We start from the raw sequence: 18,528 nt of genomic DNA on the forward strand, positions 1-18,528 counted from the left end.
GCCACGGTGTGGACTGAACTAGGATTATGTCGACCAGTGACAATCGGAGGCTTGTTATGATCATTTGAGGCGGCCCTCTCTCAGAACGTGACCTCGTCCTACCAGTAACCCTCACTTGCATTTCATGGGGCTTGCTGGGTACGTGATCGGAGAACTCTCTTTTTGGGCCTGGTGACGCGTGCTTCTCCTAGGCTCGTCCATTCCCAAGATAGACACACCGCCAAGACTGGTACCCCCACGTTCTTGCCATGGGTCACCTGGGAGTATAAAGAGCAGATCGCGCTGACCATGCGCATGACACATTCCTTCGAATCACTTCAAAACTATCCAACGCAATGGCCCTCCCAAGCATGATGAAAGCCGTCGTGCAGACAGCGTACGGCGATCCTGCCAAGGTGCTCAAAGTCATGGAGGTCCCCCTACCCAAATTCGACCCCACCTCGAGCAAAGTCCTCGTGCGAGTTCACGCCGTCAGCCTCAACCCGCTGGACTATGCGGGTGTTATTGGTCGCCTGCGGATCATTGGGGACAAGCCTATTCCGCAGCTTATGGGCGCGGAGGCTAGCGGCATCGTCGTGAAAGCAGGGAAAGACTCTGGGTTCAACGAGGGAGACGAGGTGTATGGTGGCTGCAGCATACAGGATATGGGTATGAATATTCCCCTCCTTCAGATCGAACCGCGCTGAACAACTCTCAGCGACCCTGGCTGAGTACGTCCTCCTCCCCTCGGACCACCTCGCACCAAAGCCCAAATCTCTGTCGCACGAAGAAGCCGCCTGTCTCCCTGTAGCTGGTATCACCTGCATCCAGACCTTCCAGCGGCATAACGGTCCTAGGGATATCGCCTTCATTCCCGGGGGAATGGGTGGTGTGGGGCACCTCGCTCTCCAGCTGGCTAAGCCGTACGCTGGTTTCAAGCATACCATCACGACTGTGTCGACTTCTAAAGTCGCGCTTGTGAAGGAGCACATAAAGGATGTGGACGAAGTGATCGACTACAAGAAAGTTGACCCTGCGTCCGTCATCCCCGCTCACTCGGTGGACTTCGTCTTCGAGCAGTTCGGTAAACCCACGACATACGTGCGATATATGAAGAAGCCCGCACCTGGCACTCCGGGAAAACCAAGTATCATCTCCATCTTCACACCTCCCAGTGCGGCAAAGTGCGAGGAGGGGTGGGAGACAAAGCTTCCCTGGTATTTGGCAATCATCCTGAACATCATGGACTGGTATCGACGCCTGTGGATCCCGAGCTGGTTGCACTATGACAGCTTCTTCGCCCTCTCTAGTAGGGAAGATATGGAGGTCTTGACAAAGTTTGCCGATGAGGGGAAGCTTAAGCCGGTTATCGTCAAGACTTTCCCGATGGAACAAATCGTCGAGGCGATGGCTTTGACAGAGTCGAAACCGGCGGGGAAGGTGGTGGTGCGCTGCATCGAGTGAACTATTAACTCGCCCGTGCCTCACACGAGCTCATTCTATTCTTCTAGACTTCTTCTCCCTGTATCATACTGCTACTAGCGATTGTCGCTGTATAAAGCTATTTAATCACGTGATGTCATGTGTTTCCACCCAAGGTGACACCTAATCCGATCTTGTCCGATGCTTCTGCTTCACCGCCACCTGTAAGGGAGCGAAGTGCCTGCAATTTATCACAGCGCCAGCCAGCTGCCTCCCACCACCCACCGGGCAAGCCTTTTCGCAACCACAACAACTTCATCAAGCGCCGGCGCGGTTGAGTCACTTTACTTGTTACCTCTGGTGAACGCTCCATCTCCACTCATATTTATATCTACGCCGGCTACCTCACTGCCGAGAGACACCCACGCTGCTGTGCCCGGCAGACCACGATCATCGACCGCTTTAACGCCCGCACAGCTGGCGCCCGTCGGCCACCACAGACTCCTTTCTCGTCCCACTCTTCTAGCACCTACCACCACGTATTCCTCAAAGGAGCCCTGAGGGGCATAGTGTATGGATCGTGATAGGTGAGGTTCTTCGTTCTGTGCGCCGGCGGTGGTTGACTCTGAGCGGCATAGCGATGGCTCGGCGGCGAAGCCCGGCCCGATAAGCCCATACCGATGGGACAGCAAAAGGATGAACGATGGATTCAACTACTTTCTCCTAAGTGCGTCTTCCTCTTCTCCTATCGTCAGACGTGTCTAACCTTCGCCCAGATAACCGAACCGCAGTGTGCGCTACTGTGGGTTCTCTCGTATCGACACTCCTCGGTTTCCCGCTCGACTCCCTCAAGTCGCGTCTGCAAGCTGCACGCACGCCTGTAACACCCTTCCTACTCGCTACCAACGTATTTCGTGAAGAAGGCATTGGCGGGTTCTTCCGTGGCGTGTGGATCCCCTTGCTCACCATCTCCATCGTCCGCACCGCTAGTTTCACGATCTACTCCGGTACGAAGGAGTATGTACACCGAAAGGGGATACTGGCTGGCAATTCTCTCAAGGATGTCGCGTTCACCGGGGCGGTAGCAGGCGCTGCGAGCGGAAGCAGCATATGCTTTGGGAGCGCACCGTTTGAGATCGTGAAAGTTAGGCGACAGCTGGAATACGCGATCGCCCAGGCCAGGGGCCTCACCATTGATAAACCGCCCGGGACTTGGTCGGCCGTCATGCAAATCGTCAAAGAAAAAGGAGTGTTGGGACTCTATCAGGGGTTTAGGATGCATTTTAGTACGTATATGCGCCGTGTTCATGTGCAGAACTAGTCTAGCTCATGCGGTTGCATAGTTCGTGATACGATGGGGACGTCACTGTACTTCTTGGAATACGACAGCTTCCGATATCTCATGGGTCGATCTATCAGTGGCGAGCAAGGACCACCTCCATCTTGGTTACCCGTCCCAACTGCCCTTATTCCCTTTTTCTGCGGTTCTGTGGCAGGCGTCACGTCGTACGTGCTTCCTCTCTCTCTTCATGACTGTCTCTCACCCCTTCGTTAGATGGGCAATCATCTACCCCGTCGACGTCGTCAAGACCAAGATCCAACAGCGCGCCCTCGCCAACCAACCCTATCGCACAGTCTGGGTAACCTTCCAGCGCTTGATCCGTGGACCAGACGCCGAACACCCACGACCATTACTAGTCGGCATAGGAAGGTTGTATCGCGGACTGGGAATATCAGCAATTAGGAGCTGTATGACCCATGGTGCGCTATGGTTGATTTTCGATTGGGTGGCGCAATGGATCGATCAGCGGACGGCCGGGATGCCTGGGGCCGGTCGTGGACCGGTGCTGTAGGAGTGTTGGGGAAGGGAGAGCGTAAAGATTGAAAGTAGGTGCTGAAGCGGGCACGAACCAACCCATCTAAGTGTACCAAGCATCATATTCTATAGAGATATCCACAATGACATTCAATAATCTTGGCTAAACATGTAACGCTGCGGAAATCCAGCTTGTATACGCGTGAACAGGAAATGATGGCAATGGTAAGGGATATAATTCATGCATGGAGTCGGGTGCTAGCGATACAATGAACGGAGACGGGACATGAATCTGTCCTCCTTCCTTGTCCCTAAGAGAGTCCTTCGGCGTACAGATCAACAGCAGCAGGGAAGCGGGATAATGAAACAACAACCCCCATCCTAATCCCATATCACATCAGCACTCTTCCACTCCCAATCAACCGACAGCACTCACAGGACAAGGGATACATCCACCTCTCAGTCTCTGCGCCGTCTGCCTGTCTTCTTGCGTAGGTTCAGCAGTAGACATGGTCTTCATCGCCCTAGGCTGGGAAGTGACGCGCACAGGCCTTGCGGGAGGGCCTTCAGGGGTAGGTTGGCTACGGAACCAGGGGAATGACATCTGCAACATGTCAGCTAATGCCCTTCCTCCAGGATGTTTTTGGCTCACCTTCAGCGGTCTCAGTGGTCTTTGGTGGTGGTCGGTCGAGGGTGTTGGTATCCAAGGGCGGAATTGGAGCACCACCGGTTTATATCCTGCCAGCACGCAGCCGATGATGCTCCGCCGTACCAAGCCCGCGCAGCTTGGGCTACGAGTGAAAGTGGTGACGTCACATGCCGTCCCTCGGAGCCGACGTATGAAACAATAGGTATGATGGGGGTATATTCATGCATGGAGTCCTAGTATAACAATGAACGAGTCCTTGTAGAGTAATGTATCGTCAGATGACGTAAGTCCATACTCTTTCCTCGTCCATAGGTGCATGCACAGGGCGCGCCTTAGCAGCAGCAGCAACAAGGAAGAGGTAAGACGCAGCAGCAGCACTCCTGCCGTCCCTCGTCAGTGTTATCTCGATCCCGATTCAACGACAATCACTCACAGCACACCCTCCCCTCAATCTCTGTACTGTCTCCCTCTCCTCTTCCGGAGGCTCAGCGGTGGACATGGATTTCATCGCGATAGGCTGGGATGTGACCACCGGCTCAGCAGGTGCAGAGGAAGCTTCAGGGCTGGGTTGATGGCGGAACCAAGAGAATGACATCTGGTCAACGTCAGCTGATGTCACGTAAGGCAGGATGCAGCTCACTTCAAGCTCGTTTTACAGGGAGGGTATGTGGGAACTGTTGGTGTGTTAATGATTTAATCGAATTGGATTACGCAACTTTATACGGCGTCAGCCCTGAAAGCGAAGAATCGCCGCTGCGCCGCGGCTGATTCCGACGATGTCGGTGAGAATTCTCCAAGTCCGAGCGATGCCAAACAGTGAGGCGCACATTGCTCCGTTGTCCAAACCGGTGTCACTGGTGCGATGTATGTGTTACCCTTTACATCCGCGCTGCGGGCTGATTGTCCATCGGAGCCGAGCCTGGGGTTGTATACTGCTTAATTAATCGTCTGCTACACTCTCTCCGGCACAGGAACACGTGACGCAGGTATCGACCGAGTCGCTGCTCGCCTTCCTTCCAACCCTGTCTGGCCCCCCCACATACTCTTCAACCAGATCCTCCATAATAACCAGATTAACCCCTATCATTATATCCGCCATGTGTCTGAAGAACTTCGCGTGGCTCGCCAGGCAGACGAGCTCAACCGTGTATCCTACATATTCAGCGTCATGCACAAGTTCCTTGAAGGTCTCCATTTCGGTCTGTTTGCAGGGCACGGCAAATATCGTGAATACCCCTCCTGCACTATAGGGGAAAGCAAATGCGCCGATTCCTAGATAAATCGGTGGGGCTCGGAGAATTCTTCGTAGGTCTTCCAAGTCGAAGAGGATGTTGACGTCGAGGACTTGGAAGGTGTTTGCCTCGCCAAGCGACGGATGGGATAAACCAAAACTGCCGGCATAATCCCTACGACGCTGGAAGAGAGAAACTATTCTTCCAATCGAGTAAAGAGGGACGCGGGGCACAAAGCCAATCGAGTTCGCAGATGCCTCGACGGCTAGCCGGAGGGAAGTGCTAAGGTCCAGGGCCATGGTCAGTCAGATGTCATTCACGGATTCAATATATGGTACACACAAGTCCATCAAAAGAATATTTTGCAGCCGTGGCATGAGACTCGCGAAGCGTAGTGTGGGCGTCATGATCCTCGGAGGGTTGCTGAGGAGTGTTCCGACGCAAGCACCGAAGGCCTCGACTGACTCTATCCAGGTGTCGACGGAGAGATCAGACGGGTGTATAGTGCGGCCGAAGTTACGAAGCTCCTGAGGTGGGCCAGTAAAATCAATTATTGGGTTTTGGTCATTGGTCCTGGTCTCGGGGAATGCGCATGGCTGTTGCGGTGGCGGTGAGACATCACGACCAGGGGGTGGCCGAAGGAGGATATGTGTTGTCTGGGGCTGGATTGATGCGTGGTGCCCGTGTTGAAGAGGATGAAAGGTCCATCTAGAATAGTTGATTTGGAGATGGAGTCTACGGTGTGCGTGGAAGGTGCCGACGACACCAGCGACGACAGACCCTCGGGGAACGAGGGCAGAGCGGCTTCCCTCCCCGCTTCCGTTGTCTTGACGAGGGTAGGCGCTTCGTCAGGCGCAAGGTGAGCTTGCTGTCGCGTTCTTTTCTTCGTGTTTCTTTTTTGTTTCTTGCTCTGGGCAGTAGAATGGAGGGAATTGAATAGAGACATGATAGAAGGATGTAAAGAGGTGTTTGCGAGTGGCAAGAGAAGAGACGCCCTTAAAAACCCCAGCGGGTTTGCGGTATCAGGTCTACTCATCACCAACACATGCAGGCCAACCAATCAAGGCCAAGAACCCAGGGTCACGCGTGTCCTCGTCGTCACTTCATGGTTTGAGTGGCACATCTCACTCACCCCGGGCCCCTCAACGACCGATCGACTCTTTCTAAAGAAGCCTTACATTCCTTCAACATAACGACATCATGTCGTAGGTAGTGGCCACTACCTAATAACATCTCAGGATGTAAGTTATATACTATAGTATGCGATAATAGACGCAAAACGTCCTTTATTGTGGCGAGGAAAGCTCTGCCTCCGCCCCTAATACAGATGTTCTCCAGCATCTCCCACGGCCCATTGGCATGCCGGGCAGGGAGTTGGACACAAAGCCATGCTCGCTGGCCGCACAAAACACGTTCTCTACCACAGTCATGTCTGGGTGTTCTGCACCGCGCGATAAAGATTGTTCTACAACCGGCGGCAATTCGTCTGACGTAGACTGGAACTGGTAGAGAAGCGATCTGTCTTCATTACGTTTAATGTGAGCTTCCCAAGCACCGGAGCGTCGAAGGAACTAATTGCACTCCAGGATCAGACGCTCATCCACGACGATCAGTGTGTGGCCTGTACCTGAACACGAGTGCCAATAGGAGGCCCATCGTCAGCGTCAAGAGCCATCGTTCCTTTCGCCGGATCTCCGGACGTGATGCGATAAACTCGTTGGTATCCCTGCTACTCGGTAAGCGCTTCGAGAGATGTTGAATCAAAAACACACTGACTGTTTGCAAGTTTTGGGGTTCCACATCAAAGGGGATGCCGACGAAGAATTCATCTTCTTTGCTCAAGAAACCCGATTCTGCTTGTTCTTGTGAAGCACCTCTTTGCTGCATTCGCGGAATGCAATCCAGGAGGAACTGTGTTGGGCTGGTGTCGTTAAGTCTGTGGAGTAAGTTTCCCCGAGCGCTGATCTCCTTCAGTCACAGCTCGACTGAGGACGTCAAGATTGCTTACTCTGTCACTTGCACAGAACTCGATATCGATGTATAACCTTGAAACATGACATGCTGGCGCGGAGGCACATCGCATTTCAGCGATATCCCGACCGCACCAGAGTCGTATATTTTTTGGTCGTGGAATAAGGTGAAGGGCCGTTCTGTGACAAACGGAGTGGAGGCTGATATCATTCCAAGCTGAAGGAAGGATCACTCAGCAGATTCTACATTTCTGGACAAACACGTGCATACCTTGGCTATCCTCCGGGGAACCTGATAATCGAGTGCATCCATCAGCCCTTCAGGCATGTCATCGGAAAAGAAAACGAAGGCCGCTGCCCCACTAATCTCCTTTCAGCAGTCTGGGGAGATAACGACACTGCACGCGTACTCCAGTGCCCCGAGCTCAAACTTAGCTTGTGATTGACGGGAGATATATCGATCCGAGCCAACCGCGTAAGACCTTCCCTCGGGTTCATCGATGCGCCATCGTCCAACCTTCATGATCGTCAGATGGGGATCTACAGCGCACGAGGAAGAAGACAATGACTTGTGGTTTTTTCCGACCGGGGATTGTGGTCCGCACTGTGTTACATTGACTGCGGGGGAACAGCGAAATGGAACAAGCAATCTTTGAAGGGGCAGAGGGTATTGGCGCAGAGAGGCATCCAGAGTGCTTTGGTGACAGGTCTCGAATGGTGTTCACAAGTGGCTCAAAGCCGTCGTCGACATGGCCATTCATAGACACAGAGAATAATATCACTGGTTGCTCAACAGGTTTTGGTAGGTTTGCCAAGAATTTCAGAATCGGCGCTGATGACCGGGCAAGCAGTGTATATGATAGTATTGCGGACCCGGCCGCTCTAGCAATAGACATTGTCAAAGCAAGTGTGGTCGGCCTTAATTATTTCGAGGACTGCTTTCCTATTTGATCCGGAACCAAATTACGTATCAGCCCCTGATACATAAGGCTAGTGCGTCATTATCTTGGGCAATACTTAGCATTGGTGCTACCGTGAGCGTAAATACAGCAATGGCCTGGGATACGAAATTTCCTGTCGTGCGACTGAATCGAAATGTCTATGAATCTCACTGTCTACTCCATGATCTGGCGGAACTTGTCCTGGATGTCGTTGTACAGAGCATCGTACTTTTTCTTGATTGGCTCCTCGCCCTGCGAGGGACTCTGTATGTTATCTCAGCGGCCGTCTCCAGGAAGTAGCAGATATACTCACCTCAAACTTCATCTGAGACAGCCGGAACATGATATCGCTAGCATTGTCGCGGACCTTGGCGAATGTGATGTCGCTGTTCGTGACCGCCTTTAGTGCTTGATCGTAGAAAGCGACGAAGTTGCGGAGCATTCCGGTGGTCTTATAGAAAGGACAGAAGGCATCGTATTCAGACATGCCATTCTGCTGTAGGAAGTCGTCCTTGATCATACGTGCGACGTCCAGGGTGATCTTATCTGGCTCTCCCAGAGCAGCCTTACCGACCAGCTGCACAATCTCCGCAAGGTCTTCTTCTTTCTGCAGAATCTCTTTTGCGCGGGTGCGCAGCTCAACGAAGCCGGGATAGGTCTGCTCGTAATGAGGCTCGAGAACTTTGATGTACTTGGAGTATGACAAATTCCAGTTGACTGATGGAAAGTGCTTTCTCTGTGCGAGCTTCTTGTCTAGGCCCCAGAAGACTTGCACGATGCTGAGGGTGGCGGCGGTCACAGGATCAGAGAAGTCACCACCAGGAGGTGAAACACTGCGATATTGTCAGCACAGCCTTCGGCCAAGAAGTAGTTTACGCACGCTCCGACTATGGAAACGCTACCCGTCCTCTCCGGACTACCCAAACAAGTAACTTTCCCAGCGCGCTCGTAGAAGCTTGCAAGCTTAGTGCCGAGATACGCAGGGTAACCGGAGTCAGCAGGCATCTCTGCAAGACGACCCGATATTTCGCGCAATGCCTCGGCCCAACGACTGGTCGAATCAGCCATCATAGCGACGTTCGATCCTTGATCGCGCCAGTATTCGGCAAGTGTAATACCGGTATAGATAGATGCTTCACGAGCGGCCACAGGCATGTTCGATGTGTTCGCAACGAGCGTCGTCCGTTTCATGATGGGTTCCTTCCGGCCGTCCGCAGTGGTCATGGTCAGTTCGGGGAAGTCTGCCAACACCTGCATGCAAGGTCATGTCATTGTTATTTCCAACGTAATTTCTGCACACCTCTGCCATCTCATTGCCACGCTCACCACATCCGACGTATATGATGACATCCGAGTTGGAGAACTTGGACACAGCTTGGGAAATAACAGTCTTGCCAGCGCCGAAAGCTCCGGGAATGGCTGTTGTGCCGCCTTGAACGGAGGGGAAGAGGGCATCGAGCACACGTTGCCCGGTCAGGAAGGGATAGTTCGCCGTCAGCTTGTCTGTCACCGGTCGAGGAGCGCGCACGGGCCAGATTTGCATCAGGGTATGTGACGACTTCTTGCCTTCGAACTCGGTCTCCAACACCACATCCTATGGTCTGGTCAGAACATCACAGCTCAATTTTAGCGGATTATCTCCTTACATCGACGGCATAGCTTCCCTTCTCTGCTATATGAGTGATGGTTCCCATAGCTCGAGGATGCAGCATGATCTTATGCTTGCTGATAAGGGAGTTTTCATAAACTGTGCCAAAAATGTCACCACCAGTGATATGATCACCAACCTGAAAGGAACTTTTAGCTCCAATGCGCATGGTTGATGAGCAGCGCTTACCCTAAGGCTATCAGGCGTGAAATCCCATTTCAGTGAGCGGTCCAGAGCCGTCGTATTGATTCCGCGTGGAATATATATGGATCGAGAGAGTTGTTGAATGGACTGTACTCAATGTTAGATATAACACGCTTGTCATTGTCAGAGAGCTTACTCGAAGCGGGCGTTGAATTCCGTCAACGATGTTTTCCATAAGACCTGGAGCAACCTTAACATAATGGTATCGGCGTCTTAGAATAACTCTTACCTGGTCCTAGCTCGACAGACAACGGCTTTCCTGTACGCAGCACCGGATCTCCAACAGTTACTCCTGATGTCTCTTCGTAAACCTGAATGGTCGCCTTGTCGGCATCTATCCGGATGACCTCTGGTTACAGGTTTCAACATGCATATAGAGATATTGTTGAGACTTGTTCTACCTCCAACAAGCTCGTCATGTCCAACTCGTACCTGATCTCAACAATCAGCTTAGATTCAGTGGACAACTTGTCCAGGACTCACCAGTTCATACATCGCCGAACCCGTCATGTTCTCGGCAATGACGACGGGTCCAGATACACCAAAGACTTGTCCATATCTTGACTCTCGATCCTCGTCCGCGATCTTGGGCAATGTCTTCTTCGCGTTCTGCATCGCACCAGCCATATTTGTAAGGATATGAAGGAAGAAGAGGGAAAGGAGTGTTTGGACAGGAGCTGCTATCGGAGGAGAACCAGAGCGCTCTTGCGCGCCCCAGATGCCACACAATGATGCACACCACGTGCGGAGAAAGCCCTGGCCAGCGGAATCAATTCAGTCAGCGCTGACGCGGTCCTCTCCTAGGGACAACGCAGGAGCGCGTTAACGTTCTACTCGTCTCCCATCACTTTGTCCCTGTCCACATTTGCCTCTCACTGTTCCATAGACCAAGATGCCACCCAAATCGTGAGCCTCTTTTCTGTGGGGAGTGATTTTGTGCTGATCATTGTAACAGTGATTGGGAGAAATGTGAGCGGCAGTAGGTGTTGGTAAATAAAGATGCTGACTGTATGCTGAAGACGAAAAGAAGATTGACGACAAGGACGATGAGAAGATAGTCGGTATGTACTCCCGACTCTTTCTTGTCAACTTGACCCTAATCTGTTGGCCAGCACTCGATGAGGGCGACATACAAATCTTGAAAACCTATGTGTGACGAGTTCATTACCACGATATGGTTGAGGCTGACGCGTTCTCACAAAGGGTCAAGGTCCATATGGGCTTACGCTGAAGAAGATTGAGACCGACATCAAGGAGATACAGAAGAGGGTGAATGAGAAAATGGGTAGGTCGTCCTTGCCTGCCCTGAGCCGCATGTCAATAATCCTCGCAGGCGTGAAAGAATCTGATACTGGGCTTGCTCCTCCAAACCTCTGGGATATCGCCGCGGACAGACAGCGCATGGGCGAGGAACATCCTTTGCAGGTCGCGCGGTGTACCAAGATCATTCGTGCCGATCCCGAGGTCGTCGAGGCTGCCAATGCTGAAGCTATCGGGCCGGGAGACCGTATACGTGGGGCAGACGAGGTGGACAAGTATGTCATCAACATCAAGCAAATTGCGAAGTTTGTGGTTGGATTGGGAGAACGTGTGGCACCCACGGACATCGAGGAGGGTATGCGTGTTGGGTATGTGCCGCATTCTTCGAATGTTGGGTGGTGGTCTCATTGGTATTGTGCAGCGTGGACCGGAACAAGTATCAGATCATGATCCCATTACCGCCAAAAATTGACCCATCCGTCACCATGATGCAAGTGGAGGAGAAGCCGGACGTAACCTATTCCGATGTTGGAGGATGCAAGGAACAGATCGAGAAGTTGCGCGAAGTCGTTGAGACTCCGCTGTTGAATGTGCGTTGCCGAGTCTGCCTTCTGTAAGAACGCTGCTGATTTCAATTTCAGCCAGAGAAGTTCGTAAATCTCGGCATAGACCCGCCAAAAGGTGTTTTGCTTTTCGGCCCACCCGGAACTGGCAAGACCCTTTGTGCACGTGCTGTTGCCAACCGCACCGATGCTACATTCATCCGTGTTATCGGCTCAGAGCTCGTCCAGAAATACGTTGGTGAAGGTGCGCGTATGGTCCGTGAGTTGTTCGAGATGGCTCGTGGAAAGAAAGCGTGCATCATTTTCTTCGATGAGGTCGACGCAATCGGTGGCGCGCGGTTCGATGACGGTGCTGGAGGTGACAATGAGGTCCAGCGCACGATGCTTGAGCTCATTAACCAATTGGACGGGTTCGATCCACGTGGTAACATCAAGGTTCTGATGGCTACCAATCGGTTAGTAACTGTACCTCTGAGTCCAAACGGCTATTCCGTATCTCACACTGTGCACACAGACCTGACACGCTTGACCCTGCCCTTCTTCGACCTGGACGATTAGACCGTCGTGTCGAGTTCGGGTTGCCGGACAATGAAGGGCGTGCTCATATTCTGAAGATCCACGCAAGAAGGTGCGTGGCGTTTGCATGATTATTCTTCATGTTTGATACTGCTTCGCCTCGGTGTATTTCTGGGATATCATGCTGATGATTTCGTTCTTAGTATGAGCGTGGAACGAGATATTCGATTCGACCTCATTGCACGTCTATGTCCGAACACGACTGGGGCTGAGTTGCGCTCTGTCGCCACAGAGGTCCGTTTCATGCTGTTCTGTTTTGCCCAATGTGCTTATGCTGATTCGTTCAACCAGGCTGGTATGTTTGCTATTCGTGCGAGGCGAAAAGTGGCCACCGAGCGAGATTTCCTGGATGCCGTGGAAAAGGTGGTTCGACAAGGCACGAAGTTCTCTAGCACGTGAGTACCCTAGAACCTTCGAAAGTCTGCCAATCGATGCTGAGACGATGTTTTAGACCACTATATCAAGTTTACAACTAGCTACTCTTCCTGCATTTCTGTATACATAGGCCGCGGACAATCGCATCTGTGGACAAAACTTCTTGCAACAGGAAATATTGCGTGCCATCCTGCACGCAAAATCCGTCTCACCCTTCTCAAGAAACGAAGTGAGGGGCACGAGCCTGTTTAGGATATTTCGGCCGAGAAGTGGTGTTTGGTGGCTTCTCAAGTGAGTTTCGGCACGGATATTCGACTTTGCGGCCGAGTGGACAGCAGCTACTGGAAGCAAGATGCCAGAAGAGGCTTGTATTTCGAGCAAGATCCGTTTCTCTTGCTTGCTCGTCCATGTTCGACTGTACCGTGTGTACGGGCCGATCGGGCATCCGCAACCGGGGAAGTTTCTTGCGACTTCCGAACAGGCAACGCAGTACCTGAACCCGAGGGCGGCCGAGTTGCTCCCAAGGTGATTTGCTTCTTAAACTAGACAGGGTCCAGATGGCTTCTTCGAAGGATGTAACAGCGGAGACCAGGGAGGAGACGCACAGCGAATCAAGGAAGTACGGTGTTTGCGTGTGGCGCTGATGTTCTCGAATTGCCCCTCCTCCGCGGTTTAGCGGGGAACATCGCTGGTTGTAATTTCTGGATTGTCCCTTCCGTGTGCGAAATGGAATGCTACGCGTAGACCCGATTTTCCATGTATAAACCGAAGGATCGGAGCGTCCGCATGGACACCCGTAAACCAAACCTGTCACATACCGCTGCGGTGGAGCGATAATTTGCCTGTTCCCGAAAAGGTGGCCTAATCGCATAATTGCCCCGACACAGCGTGGAAACAGAACATAGGGCTGTGGCATTGGATTTCCCCCCCATGCGAGAGAAGCTGTGGTCCCCCATCTCTGACGGAAGATAACACTAGTGCATGTGTTTTTTTTACCCTCTCTCTGTTTACATTCTTCCTGGGATCCCCCCCTCCTCTACCCGACTCCGCCGGTGAATGCATCTGGTAACATATCTTGGATGCCCTCGGTCGGAGCGCTATCCTAATTTGAAGCTTTCAGCCCGGATATCTGGTGAATTACTATTAGTGGGGCCCAGAGCGCTGGCACTGTTTGAGTTCTGGTTGGCAACGACGACTACGGTACAACTGATAGCGGCATGCCCCGGACACGCTACCAAGTCGATCTCTGAACAAGCTCATAAGGAGCGCGAGATCTACATCTCCCTGTCCTTCGACGCAAATCCCTTTGGGAAGGCAATCATCGCCCATGGCACAAGGCAGATCATGCTGATCCAGCGCGACGATCTTGGATTAAGACCGTTGATGGGATAACCGTCCAGAGGCAAATGACGGTTGGTGTTCTGCGGTCAATCCTTCTCTCCTTCGCGACTTCTTTTAGCTCTTCAGCACCCTGGACGCCTAATGTCACATAACGCGCGATTGGCCATTCGATTTCACCCCCCGATGATTTCACGTCTGGGCGTAGCCCATCCAGTTCTATGGGCACGGTGACGTGCCCTATTTCCCCCTCCAGTCTTGCATCGTGACAGGCCCACATCGACCTTCTGGCAGCGTCTAAATGTCAAACCTCACTTCGGATTTCATCTGTAGGATGCCGGCGATACGTACTGAATGCGGTTCCCGTATCCCATTCCTGCTCGTATGACTTACCTCCCCCGACGGCACGGACATCTTCTAGCCCTTCGACGACCACAAGACTCGGGCCCCGGCCCTCTTGATCACTTAGGGTTATGCTTCCCGAAAGAGATCGTTCGTTGGTCTTTGTGTATAAAGAGAGCGCGTTCCATGTCCTTGGTTGTCACCATTGCCCCACCCCTGACCTTCACGGAGTGCTTAACCCGTTTGTCTTTCTCACCAAGCTACCATGGCCCCTCCTGCTCAGCGTGTACGTATTCTGCGTCATGTATGCACCCAACATCTCACCTCGCTTTAGGCTCCAATCCGAGTTTTGCCCATTGTTATGCCTTCTGGTCGCCGACAGTACATGGTCTTCACGCGAACGCTGACCTCCCCGGTGCTGCAAATCGACTATGGTCTTGTACCGGCATCCATCGAGCTACGCCCTCCCCGCGTACCCGAACATCACAATGAGAGACTCGAGTGTCTTTCACCCGAAGTGCTGGAGGATATTCCCGAACGTCACTTTTTCTTCTTCGAACACCGTACGCCGGTAGATAATGGACCTCCCATTTTGGATCAGCTTATCGAGCTCGGGGTTCTGGCTCCAACCACCCGCATGTGCGTCAAAGGCCCTCTTGCCGGCAAAGCAATCCTCGTTCGCATTCTGCTTTCATGGGATGAAGTAAGTATTCCAACATTATACCCATTCTTTTTCGTTGATCACATCGCAGATTGCACATTCCTGTTTGTCAGGGATCCCAAATGAGGTTCGCCATTGGGAAGCACCTGATATGCCCCGTTTTATGGTATGTCCAGACCTCCTCCATCCGGTTTACATCTTACGATTCTACAGCCCTGCGGGCCATGCTCCCGTGTTCGGGGACGTTCCCCGGTATACTACTGTTCACCCGCTTGCATGGTAGGCCTCCTCCTTTCTTGAACAATCGCCAGGCTAAACAGATTCACGAACTCTTTCATTCTGTGTAGAACGGTTGGTGGAACGTTCATCAGGTTTGATCGTCTACATCATACTCGAGTTCCAAGCTCTGATACGCGTGCAGCGTGACTGTGGAAAGACCCGCAAAGAGTTCTGGACATACCTCGAGAACGTGCACCGGGTCTCGGACCCTACTTCCCGCAAATGGATAGGCGAAGGCCCCGGCAAGATGGTTGCAGCGGATCTCACTCACTTCATTCGCTGGCCCATGGAGAGGAAAGAGAATGGCTGTCAAGATCTGATGCCTGGGTGGTGAGCGTCCGGTGACCGGCAAGTACCGCAAAAAGTGCCTAGGCCAGGCACATGAGATCGTGCTCGATGAGCAGCGCTTGTATCCGATTTATGTTTGAAACATCTGCCTCGCTTAACATCGTTGTAATCCGTATGTATCGTTGGTAGATTCGTTGGAATTACGTAGCAATCGAGGTTGACGTCCCATTATGATCACGAGTGATGTCCCTACTGGGCGCCCACCTTAACCTGATGTCCGCTTCCGCAGCTCGGCGGAGCTCAAAACGGCGTTTGTAGAATCGGGAGCAGTCATAACCAAATTCAACTTCTTTAACGTCATTTTGACATACAGAATGCCCTGTCGACACATGGGGCAGATTTTAGTATTAACAGACCCTGAGAGACGGCCTTCCTAGAGCTCATGCGACTTTAACTTCTTGTGAAAGCTTCCTGCTGCCTCTGGAGACAGCCAACCGGATGCGTTTCCCTTTCGGCGTTGCAATATCATCACTGGGCCACCCATTGAATAATGTACCAGTCTGATGATGTCGTTGACCAGTTGACCGCGTGAGGAAGGCGCGCTCTGCACTGACTGGGCAGCCGCCCTGCTTTTTGTGGTCTAACCGTATCTGTAAGCTCATAGAGTGCACATGACTTAGCATTGCCGGGATAATAGGTACAGCCCATGTGAAGAGCAACTAGCCGCTCTCCATGAACTAACCTGGGTCCAGTCAGAATTGAAAGGGGAACCTGTCAGCAGGTTAACAGTGAGAATGGTTCAACAGCTGAAGCCCAGAAAACTCCTGGATCGCAAAATATCTCATCTTCAACCGGGGTTTGAGAAACGAGCAACTAGTGTCGGCGGTGGTCGGGCTAAGCGAGAGTCACGGAGGAGAGGAAGCGACGAAGATCGACTTCTCAAAACTGAGGAAAAGGACTAGATTAGGGTTGATCAGATCTACGAGACATATCAAGAAGGGTATGAGAAGGGTTTGTATTCACAAGTCTTGTGTCCAGAAAACCTGCCCAAACTCCCAATGGGGCGAAATGGAGCCCTTCGATCGGTCCGGAAAATAAACCAGCCTTGGTCCTTTGCCAGCACAGAATTTCCTTCCGGGCGGTTCGGTCGTTGAAATACTTTCCGTGCGCTTCTTTCAAGGGGGAGGCCTGGAAGGGCGGTAATGGAGGACAGCATGCATGCGGATTCTGAGGGAAATGCCCTTAAACACCGCAGAGAATGGAAGAACGACAGACCGGCATGTGGCTGTTGCAACACTTTGTGGCGCCAACAAAAAGCAAGGCCGAATGACAATATCACGGCACTACCAAAGAACTGAATTAGCTAATGAATTGATAGTATCGGCCTATTTTAAGTGGACACACCTCGCGGCAGTGCGAGAAGAGAGCTCAAATCGGGCCGGGCCAGCTAAAGCATAATAGCTGCTTCTGGTTGGCTGCTAGGGCCATCAACCCTAGCTGCAAGCTCCTTAGTCAGCAAATAAGGGCGGAAGTCTCGGCAGTTGGCAAGCGGGGAAAGGGTCTTTACCTCGATATGTCACAGACCGTCCTCAGTGGCCAAGCGTGATGATTGTAACCTCAATTGAGGGTAATGGGACGGAACTTCTGTGCCTGACAGTGCCAACTTTAATTTCGGTAGCCCCGCAAGATAACCTAATACGTGAGTGAGTGTCTTTATCTTGTGTGAATGGACGACGCCGGGACTGACTCTTGGATTTGAGGCCACTTGCTCATGCCCCCACCCTCCAGAACAGAATTCCGGAAAGAGCGCTTCAGTTTGTTACCAGACCGTGTGATTTCAAGAGCGTTACATGGAAGACTAGGTCCGATCATGCTGTTCATTTGTTGCTTCACGGAAGGGATCAGCACCACATAGCATGTGGTTCACCAATGAATTTGATAAATTCTTGCTTTGTCTTCAACTGGGCTGACCCAGGCCGTGAGAGTCTTCTCTTGGTCGAAACGGCAATTCCAGAGCGGGTACTTGCATTTTTTTCACTCGTGCCACTGCCATTTAGACCACCCTTGAGAAGGTTGTTCGTCATCCTCTGACAACGGGAAGAATGATGAACGAACGGCATTAGATACATCTCCTCGGACATGCCTCCGCCTCGAGACGGGAGCTACAGCGCAGCGAAGAAGCGCGTGGTGCGGAAGCGATGCTGGCAGTTCCCATGCAGCATGGATGTCATCGGCCGGACCCGGTTCCACTAGTAGAACCTCCACCAGACCACCGTTACGTGGCAGCATGAAACCAAGAAAGGCCAGGTAACACATGACCGAGCGGTTCGAAAGGCTGGACGAGTTCTCCCGCCTTCAGGGAGAGGGACCGATTTTCGAGATAAGACGTGGAGATGCATGTGAACTTGCTAGTAGGGCGGAACGGCTTTGAAGCAGGAGCGGAGATTTCCCGGAACCCCCGGCAGGGGGACACATTGACTAAAAAGCACAATGCGAGGCGCAGTTTGCCTTCGAGTGGAGCGGAAAACAACCGGGGTAGATCCTGCTCTTAAAAAAGTTCTACCTATGCCTGCTGGCTGGAGAGATATTTCTGTTGTGGGAAGTACAGGCTATTTCACTGCGGCAGATATAACATGCATGATAAAGTGCACGGCATCAGAGAAGATCGCAGCCGAACTAGGGGACAGATTGTGGCCTGGACCAGAAATCAGCATTTCACATACGGTCTGGAAAGAGACGGCCTCAAGCCAGACAAGTAGCATCGATCCCAACGAAAGAACGTACGATTTCAGCCTCCCCTTCGTTGAGAGCGAACACTTCTCTCGGCAGGCGCTTAAATTAACCTCGTGCTGAATCTATAGGATGAGCATGTATCAGGACGCTTGTATTGTCAAATGACCTACTGAATTCCAAAGAATCGGATGTCACCTTCGCCACGGAGTTAATGATACCTGAATCCCTCTAGAATCAGCATGAGCAAAGAAT

The 18,528-nt window shown here is 52.1% G+C and overlaps 8 protein-coding genes across 8 annotated transcripts; 4 read left to right on the forward strand and 4 right to left on the reverse strand.

The window, feature by feature from the left end:
• The first annotated feature begins 343 nt into the window (after window positions 1–343).
• On the forward strand, window positions 344–1,581 carry DACRYDRAFT_19849 (GroES-like protein). Its single transcript, XM_040771684.1, has 3 exons — window positions 344–648; window positions 698–1,439; window positions 1,491–1,581. Exons 1-3 carry the CDS (start codon window positions 351–353, stop codon window positions 1,519–1,521), a joined length of 1,071 nt encoding a protein of 356 aa, XP_040632191.1. The 5' UTR covers window positions 344–350; the 3' UTR covers window positions 1,522–1,581.
• Window positions 1,582–1,815: 234 nt separating this feature from the next.
• On the forward strand, window positions 1,816–3,311 carry DACRYDRAFT_19850 (mitochondrial carrier). Its single transcript, XM_040771685.1, has 5 exons — window positions 1,816–1,988; window positions 2,040–2,128; window positions 2,178–2,687; window positions 2,745–2,907; window positions 2,957–3,311. Exons 1-5 carry the CDS (start codon window positions 1,975–1,977, stop codon window positions 3,252–3,254), a joined length of 1,074 nt encoding a protein of 357 aa, XP_040632192.1. The 5' UTR covers window positions 1,816–1,974; the 3' UTR covers window positions 3,255–3,311.
• Window positions 3,312–3,635: 324 nt separating this feature from the next.
• Window positions 3,636–4,461, reverse strand: DACRYDRAFT_103792 (uncharacterized protein; the record flags this gene model as incomplete). The annotated part of the gene is made up of 3 exons (XM_040767818.1): window positions 3,636–3,821; window positions 4,162–4,246; window positions 4,307–4,461. 3 exons carry the CDS (start codon window positions 4,459–4,461, stop codon window positions 3,636–3,638), a joined length of 426 nt encoding a protein of 141 aa, XP_040632193.1.
• A 345-nt stretch (window positions 4,462–4,806) lies between these two features.
• On the reverse strand, window positions 4,807–6,044 carry DACRYDRAFT_103793 (uncharacterized protein; the record flags this gene model as incomplete). Its single annotated transcript, XM_040767819.1, has 3 exons — window positions 4,807–5,380; window positions 5,441–5,625; window positions 5,721–6,044. The coding sequence occupies 3 exons, from the start codon at window positions 6,042–6,044 to the stop codon at window positions 4,807–4,809; spliced, it is 1,083 nt and encodes a 360-aa protein (XP_040632194.1).
• A 340-nt stretch (window positions 6,045–6,384) lies between these two features.
• Window positions 6,385–7,895, reverse strand: DACRYDRAFT_113459 (uncharacterized protein; the record flags this gene model as incomplete). Its single annotated transcript, XM_040769633.1, has 7 exons — window positions 7,638–7,895; window positions 7,479–7,585; window positions 7,340–7,430; window positions 7,107–7,285; window positions 6,875–7,058; window positions 6,726–6,824; window positions 6,385–6,669 (listed from the first exon to the last, which is right to left on the reverse strand). Exons 1-7 carry the CDS (start codon window positions 7,827–7,829, stop codon window positions 6,385–6,387), a joined length of 1,137 nt encoding a protein of 378 aa, XP_040632195.1. The 5' UTR covers window positions 7,830–7,895.
• A 183-nt stretch (window positions 7,896–8,078) lies between these two features.
• Window positions 8,079–10,534, reverse strand: DACRYDRAFT_19851 (vacuolar ATP synthase catalytic subunit A). The gene is made up of 10 exons (XM_040771686.1): window positions 10,345–10,534; window positions 10,263–10,293; window positions 10,091–10,210; window positions 9,998–10,041; window positions 9,847–9,948; window positions 9,656–9,796; window positions 9,310–9,603; window positions 8,890–9,260; window positions 8,323–8,842; window positions 8,079–8,273 (listed from the first exon to the last, which is right to left on the reverse strand). Exons 1-10 carry the CDS (start codon window positions 10,486–10,488, stop codon window positions 8,184–8,186), a joined length of 1,857 nt encoding a protein of 618 aa, XP_040632196.1. The 5' UTR covers window positions 10,489–10,534; the 3' UTR covers window positions 8,079–8,183.
• Window positions 10,535–10,697: 163 nt separating this feature from the next.
• DACRYDRAFT_113461 (26S proteasome subunit P45) lies at window positions 10,698–12,746 on the forward strand. Its single transcript, XM_040769634.1, has 12 exons — window positions 10,698–10,767; window positions 10,817–10,830; window positions 10,881–10,922; window positions 10,974–11,011; window positions 11,065–11,146; window positions 11,195–11,489; window positions 11,543–11,711; window positions 11,763–12,139; window positions 12,199–12,312; window positions 12,404–12,494; window positions 12,552–12,655; window positions 12,712–12,746. The coding sequence occupies exons 1-12, from the start codon at window positions 10,754–10,756 to the stop codon at window positions 12,734–12,736; spliced, it is 1,365 nt and encodes a 454-aa protein (XP_040632197.1). The 5' UTR covers window positions 10,698–10,753; the 3' UTR covers window positions 12,737–12,746.
• A 1,780-nt stretch (window positions 12,747–14,526) lies between these two features.
• Window positions 14,527–15,770, forward strand: DACRYDRAFT_19853 (uncharacterized protein). The gene is made up of 6 exons (XM_040771687.1): window positions 14,527–14,601; window positions 14,650–15,018; window positions 15,068–15,142; window positions 15,190–15,255; window positions 15,324–15,347; window positions 15,398–15,770. The coding sequence occupies exons 1-6, from the start codon at window positions 14,581–14,583 to the stop codon at window positions 15,587–15,589; spliced, it is 747 nt and encodes a 248-aa protein (XP_040632198.1). The 5' UTR covers window positions 14,527–14,580; the 3' UTR covers window positions 15,590–15,770.
• Window positions 15,771–18,528: the final 2,758 nt, after the last annotated feature.

Source organism: Dacryopinax primogenitus (assembly GCF_000292625.1).
Source record: "Dacryopinax primogenitus strain DJM-731 SS1 chromosome Unknown DACRYscaffold_2, whole genome shotgun sequence".
Lineage (NCBI taxonomy): Eukaryota > Fungi > Basidiomycota > Dacrymycetes > Dacrymycetales > Dacrymycetaceae > Dacryopinax > Dacryopinax primogenitus.

Coding starts and splice junctions, on each gene's coding strand:
- DACRYDRAFT_19849 (XM_040771684.1), top strand. CDS start 351: ATGATGAAAGCCGTCGTGCAGACAGCGTACGGCGATCCTGCCAAGGTG. Junction 649..697: donor CTGCAGCATACAGGATATGG/GTATGAATATTC, acceptor AACAACTCTCAG/CGACCCTGGCTGAGTACGTC. Junction 1,440..1,490: donor GTGGTGGTGCGCTGCATCGA/GTGAACTATTAA, acceptor CTATTCTTCTAG/ACTTCTTCTCCCTGTATCAT.
- DACRYDRAFT_19850 (XM_040771685.1), top strand. Junction 2,129..2,177: donor ATTCAACTACTTTCTCCTAA/GTGCGTCTTCCT, acceptor ACCTTCGCCCAG/ATAACCGAACCGCAGTGTGC. Junction 2,908..2,956: donor TCTGTGGCAGGCGTCACGTC/GTACGTGCTTCC, acceptor CCCCTTCGTTAG/ATGGGCAATCATCTACCCCG.
- DACRYDRAFT_19851 (XM_040771686.1), bottom strand. CDS start 10,488: ATGGCTGGTGCGATGCAGAACGCGAAGAAGACATTGCCCAAGATCGCG. Junction 10,294..10,344: donor GTTCGGCGATGTATGAACTG/GTGAGTCCTGGA, acceptor TGTTGAGATCAG/GTACGAGTTGGACATGACGA. Junction 10,042..10,090: donor GTCTGTCGAGCTAGGACCAG/GTAAGAGTTATT, acceptor AGGTTGCTCCAG/GTCTTATGGAAAACATCGTT.
- DACRYDRAFT_113461 (XM_040769634.1), top strand. Junction 10,923..10,973: donor GGACGATGAGAAGATAGTCG/GTATGTACTCCC, acceptor TCTGTTGGCCAG/CACTCGATGAGGGCGACATA. Junction 11,012..11,064: donor TACAAATCTTGAAAACCTAT/GTGTGACGAGTT, acceptor GTTCTCACAAAG/GGTCAAGGTCCATATGGGCT.
- DACRYDRAFT_19853 (XM_040771687.1), top strand. CDS start 14,581: ATGGCCCCTCCTGCTCAGCGT. Junction 15,019..15,067: donor TTCTGCTTTCATGGGATGAA/GTAAGTATTCCA, acceptor ATCACATCGCAG/ATTGCACATTCCTGTTTGTC. Junction 15,348..15,397: donor GTTGGTGGAACGTTCATCAG/GTTTGATCGTCT, acceptor ATACGCGTGCAG/CGTGACTGTGGAAAGACCCG.